This window comes from Amblyraja radiata, chromosome 29 (genome assembly GCF_010909765.2).
Source record: "Amblyraja radiata isolate CabotCenter1 chromosome 29, sAmbRad1.1.pri, whole genome shotgun sequence".
NCBI classification, from domain to species: Eukaryota; Metazoa; Chordata; class Chondrichthyes; order Rajiformes; family Rajidae; genus Amblyraja; species Amblyraja radiata.
The window spans coordinates 26,117,619-26,123,904 of record NC_045984.1 but is presented as its reverse complement, the minus strand read 5'-3'; the positions used below and the strand labels follow the sequence as shown (position 1 = coordinate 26,123,904).

Sequence of the window (6,286 nt, the reverse complement as noted above, 5' to 3'; positions counted from 1 at the left end):
GTTTTGTTGATTCGATGTTAAATTTTGCATAACTATTTTGTGTCATTTAAAATTGGAAATAAATAAGGCATTGCAGACGATATACAGACGCGTGCACACCTTATTGTCGAGAAATCAAGAGAGTATAATGTCACATTGCATTATGCGGTTTTCTTCGTAGAGATTTGAATTCATTTCAATCCAATAAAGGCAAGTCTGCGATTTAATATTCCCCACAGCACGCGAATCTTAGTCACGGAGAAATCTGCAGACACCAGAAAACAAAACCGAGATCGAGAAACAAGGAATTTCCCTCCGGCGGAAAAATAAAACGCGACATCTGCTGGAGTGCCCACGTGTTGTTGACTGCCAATTGCGAGAGTAATATGGAAATGAAGCGGTGGGTGGTTCGCACTGAGTATTTAAAGGCTGCCAGCCCTTGCTCCGGAGTCACAGTGAGAATCCGAGTGGAATTTGTATCGACTTGATAAAGATCGTCCTGCGGTGCCTGGGATTGTTACACTCAAACTGCGAAGTTTGCAACATATTGTTTCATTGTTGCACTCGCGAGCTCGTTTTAATCTTGGACTTAATTACTGCAATATGACTCTGGAAGATACTATTGGAACTGACAATACCGGCAAAAAGTAAGCACATTTCATCTTTGCTCAATTTTAAAACGTGCATTTGTTCTGTATGAGAGGTTTTTATTCCACGATGTGGAAAAGACCTTGTCTTGAAAATATGAAATGTTTTTAAAAGAAAAATGTTTTCTTCTCTCCAGGATGCAGACAATTGACCAAGCTTTAGAAGAGTTGTTGGTGGCAGCGCAACGCCAGGGTTGTTTAACCGTTGGTGTCTACGAGTCGGCGAAACTAATGAATGTGTAAGTATTGTTTAGTTGATTTTTTACAATAGCTGCAACTTGTACAACTTGTTGCAGCGCTGTTTCCCAGATCGATTGAATAGTACGCTTTATTGTTGTCTTCGTCATTCTGAGCATCTCGTTTTCTTGTCCCGTGCAGTGACCCAGACAGTGTAGTTATGTGTCTCCTGGCGGCTGACGATGAGGACGAGGGGGACATCGCCCTGCAGATACATTTCACCTTGATCCAGGCATTTTGTTGCGAAAACGACATCAACATTGTCCGGCTGCGAGGTGTCAAGCGCTTGGAAGAAATTCTGGAGACCGGGGAAGAGAGCGCCGAGCCCTTGGACGTGCATTGTATGCTTGTCACGGTAGGTTCTCTAATTCCATCAAGACTTGATGCATATAGTTAAATATGTTTTATTTAAATATTACCACTCATCTAAACAATTTTGCAAAAAAACGTAATACAGAATGAAATTGGTTTTAGTTCTGCAGCGTTTACTTGCTCGATTGCGGCATTTATTGGGTTAAAACTGTTGCGACAGACGTGAAACTTAGATTGCGTGACGAGGTGGAAGCTGACTGGAATTGACGTGATGGTATGCTGACGCGTTTCTTAATTTTATTTCCAGAATTCTCATACCGACGTTTGGAAATGCGAGGCGCTGGAGGAAGTCGGAAGCTACTGCCAGGAAAGCAGAAACAAGAACCAATGGGTTCCTATTGTTTCTCTGCAAGAACGCTGAAAGATCCGGGTGGAGATTTTTTTTTAAAGAAAAGATGCAAAAAAAATGCAATCTTTCAGAAATATGTGCCGTTTTTGTTTGAAGTAAAAGATGCGGATGGATGAGGAAAAATCTGGTTTGCAGCGGCACTATTTAGAAATGCAAGAAATCGGCGTCGCAGGCGGAGCTTGGCTGTTTTGGAAGCGGCAAGTGGATTGCAACCGCTCCCGGAGCCGAGAGAGGAGCAGAAGAGGAGTTGGAAAGGAGGAAGTAAATATGGATACAGAAGAGAGGTTTCCGAGCAGGACAGTTTATATGTGTATAATTTTCTTTAAAAAAAAAAAGGCTGGACTGAAACACGGAGCAGAGGAACGTATGGTGTACCAGGAAGGACTATGACGTGATGTTTATTGTACGACTATGCCTCGCACTTGGAAGTTTCACATCATGGAGAACACATTTTAAAAACCAGGCGAGGCTGTACAAAGGATTTTGGGGGCCCGTTTTATTTTACTACTAAGCGGAAAACCTTCCCCAAACTACTGAAGTGTTGCATCGATGAGAATTGCAGCAAATATGGACAAGTTGAAACTTACATTTAGTTTCAGACCAGAGACTAATGCAGAGACTCTTGTAATTGTTTAATGGGCATCGTGCAATTTGAAGGAAGATAATTATAACATGTTATTATATTTCACTTACAAGAGATATGTAATTATAACACTGATCTTTTTAAAATTGTTTGAAATATGTACTAAAGTGAACTTACAAATTTATATTTACAATAAATATTTAAATTTAAAAGTACTTTTTGGTCTGACTTGCCTTAATATCCACCGTTTTCAGGTCTGGGTACTTGAAAATACTTGAGTGACATTTTTTTGAAGAAGGTAGTTGCCATCTGTTGCACAACCTATGATATGAGGTTGCACCTGTCTGCATGTCCAGATGTATTGTCTCATTTTCTTTAGTTCCTTTCTCCTGACCACCACCTTCACCCCTGTTTCGTCTACATTCTTGAACATTCACTGCAACAACAAAAAAATCAGTCATTTTTGTGAATGACAGATTAAGTGCAGCCATCTGACTTCTTCAGTTTCAGGTCATCATAAAGAGCATTGCAACCTCTAATTACTGCCTCTAGGCTGGCCATGGACTATCAAAGCTAATTTATGCATGGGGGAGGGAGGGGGCAGAGTGACTAATTAAAATACCCTGGAAACATGAACTATTTTAGAGTTGGACAAGACAATGGGGAGAATTACTCTGCTTTTTGAAATTGCTCTACCTATTCATCTAAACAGTGGCCTTGCTAAAGCAACAGGTAGAGCCATTTCAAAAAGCAGACTGCGATCTACTTTTCAGATGTACTTATCTGTCAATTCTACAGCAAAATACCAAGGTAGATTTATGTTCAAGTCTCTGGAATTGGAGGTGAATCCAGAAATATCTGATTTGGAAGGGAGAGCTCTCGCTGTGGAGTCGAGACTGACCTGGGAAGAAGAAAACATCTGTTCCAAATGCCCTCCATTCAACACATTACTCATTCAAGTCTGATACGTTACTGGCTTTGTGGTGATTCACACTGCCAGTTTAAAAAATATATATATATATATAGTTACCATGGATTTTCAGTGCAATGAAATCCACTGGAAATGTTAATTAAGTCAGAACTAATAGGTTTAAAAAAAAAAGCAATTACAATCTATTTAAGTGCTAAGCTATGCATCAATACAATCTCAAATTTGGTAGCATATAGTTGCTATACTTGTGCTAACATTATGCTGCCATCGTGCTCAAGTCAATGGCCGTGCACAATAAGCACAGATCCAGAAACTTAAGTTTGATTCCCATCATGGCAACTTGCTATTCAAAAGCAATAATAACTAGATGTACCTGGAATGAAAAGATAAGGTCAGTAATGGTAGCTATTACATTACCAGTTTATTGTAAAAACCTTATCTTTTAACTGATGTCGTTTAAAGAGGAAAATCTGCTACCCTTAGTTGGTCTGATTTGTGTGATTCCCAACCAACAAATATGATCAACACTTTGTTACCTCTGGAATGGCCCAACAAGCCACTTTTCCATGGGGACTATTAGGGATAGACAGTACATGCCACCAACATCCACATCCATTGAAGGAATATGCTCAAAAAAGGTTCCATTGGTGTTGCCTTAAATTAATACTGCATCATTTGGCTTGTGCAAGTATTTCTTCCCAATGAAAGCCAGACAGTGAATAATGAAAGCAGCTACGAGTTCTAAACTATACTGCAGTATGTAGTTTTATGATTTAAACCAAATAGCTGTGTTATGTCTACAGACTTCAAAGCACACCATACTATAATTGTGTTTATTAGGAACATATTAAGAAAGAATACATCTAAACAAATGATCTAAAGGCAATTTGCAACTCTTGGCATGCAACTAATTCTCTCAATCATTAGTCAGTTTAGTTTATTGTCACATGTGCCGAGGTACAGTGGAGAGCTTTTTGCTGCGTGCCACCCAGTCAATGAAAAAGCTATACATGATTACTATTAAACTGTCAACAGTACAGATATAGGATAAAGAGTATAACATTTAGTGCAAGATAAAGTTCATTAATGATAGTTCAAAGGTTTGCAATGAGGTAAATGGGAGGTCAGTTATGCACTCTAGCTGGTGAGAAGATGGCCCCATTGCCTGATAACAGCTGGGAAGAAACAGTCCCTGAATTTGGAGGTATGCATTTTCAAACTCGACTAAATAGATTGTCGGGGATCCTGTGGACTAAGATTCCATTATTTTTAAGATGCTAATACTTATTAAGAGGCTAATGAGAAAATGTTCACCATCTTTATTACTTTGGTCCACAGGGCCACAGAAGCCTCAAACCCCTGTTTCCAAAGGCACTGAGTATACCATTGTACAAGGGATAATTTCCATCTGGACTACAGGAGCAAGCTATCATAATGGATTGCTTTTGAATGGCAATGTCTCCTGATGATTGACCACTTAGCCAAAGATTATTTTGGATGCAAGCCAGAAACAAAGAAGGTATGAGACAGAAAGTAGGGGAATATAGGCCAATCTGTCATTAGGAAAATGCTGGAATCCATCATTAAGGAAATAGTAGCAAGAGACTGATAAAATTATAATAAAATTCACCAGTCAATACAGTTTTATGAAGTGCAAACATGTTTGATATATTTATTTGAGTTATTTGAAGATGTAACTCTAATGTACTTAGATATTAAGAAAACTGATATAATGCCATGTGAAAGCTACTATAAAAACTCATGACATCGGAGGTAATATTTTGGTGCAAATTGTGGATTGGCTAAACAATAGAAACAGAGAGTTGGGATAAATAGGTAATTTTCAAGTTAGCAAGCTGTAGCTTGTGGGGTGCCACAGGGCTCCATTTACAATTTGCATTAATGACTTGAATTAAAGGACTTAGTGTATTGAAGCCAAGATGTTGACAATAGATGGAAAAGCAAATTCTGAGGAAGACAGAAAGTCTGGGTGGGTTAAGTGAGTAGGTATTTTAATAAGAATATATTTTTTAAAGATCTTATTTAAAAGGTGTCTAACAACTTCACCTAGCTGAATATGGCACATGCAATCATGCCGCTTCTGAGACTCCCTACAAACCATAGATCATTTTGACATGGAAATACATTGTTAATTCTACTTTGCTCCTTGATCAAAATACTCAAAACTCCCTGCATAACAATATAGCGATTATCTCTTCTCTAAACTAACTGTGTATTTCAAGAAGGTGGCACATCATCTCTTTGAGCTTAATTAGGGCTGGACACCATGTTTTGGCCATGCCAGTGGCATTAATGTCACATGAACACATTTATTAAAAACTGCACACTGGAAGTTAACATTATATGAAGTCTTTTGCCATTTCAATTAGGCTCAGCAATCAAATGGTTAATTACTTTGTAAGTAGGTAGCTCAAACTTTAGAAAAGAGATGAGAAGGAATTTATTTAATCCAAGGGTGGTGAATCTGTGGAATTCATTGCCACAGAAGGCTGTGGTGGCCTCGTCAATGGATATTTTAAGGCGGAGATTGATAGATTCTTGATGCATACGGGTGTCAGTGGTTATGGGGAGAAGAAAGGAGAATGGGGTTGAGAGGGAGAGATAGATCAGCCATGATTGAAGGGCAAAGTAGATTTGATAGGCAGAATGGCCTAATTCTGCTCCCATAACTTATGAACATGAAGCAAAGAAGAGCATTTTGGTATGAGTTTGAGTGCCTAAAGGCTATGCATTGCAGAAGCCACCCATAAGTGGCAGAAGGAGCACCCAACCTCACAAACTACCCACCCACTAAACACCTCCTGCACCATTTGTGGAAGACTTTGTAGTTTCCACATTGGCCTCAGAACCCACAAAACCAGAATGAAATTAAGGCATCCTTGATCCTCTATGACTATCTAATAATGTAAATATTTAAGAGAAACTTGTAAACTCTGAGTCAGAGATTAAATACTTGCAAGTGTATCATGACAGCAAATGACTATAAAATTCAACTGAGTCCCTTCAAATTCTTTTCAGAGGCCACGCCTGGAATATTGTTTTTAGTTTTGGTCACTTTATTTAAGAAATAATATTATAGCTCGGAGGATGTTCAGAGAAGTTTCACTGAATTGATTCCTGAGATTAAGGGGCTGTCATCTGATGAACAATTCAGCAGGCTGGGTAGA

At 38.8% G+C, this 6,286-nt stretch overlaps 1 protein-coding gene across 1 annotated transcript; it reads left to right on the top strand.

Annotated features, from left to right (window-relative positions):
- The first annotated feature begins 409 nt into the window (after nt 1–409).
- On the top strand, nt 410–2,382 carry LOC116989507 (growth arrest and DNA damage-inducible protein GADD45 beta-like). Its single transcript, XM_033046968.1, has 4 exons — nt 410–626; nt 764–865; nt 1,005–1,218; nt 1,483–2,382. Exons 1-4 carry the CDS (start codon nt 583–585, stop codon nt 1,594–1,596), a joined length of 474 nt encoding a protein of 157 aa, XP_032902859.1. The 5' UTR covers nt 410–582; the 3' UTR covers nt 1,597–2,382.
- The last annotated feature ends 3,904 nt before the right edge of the window (nt 2,383–6,286 follow it).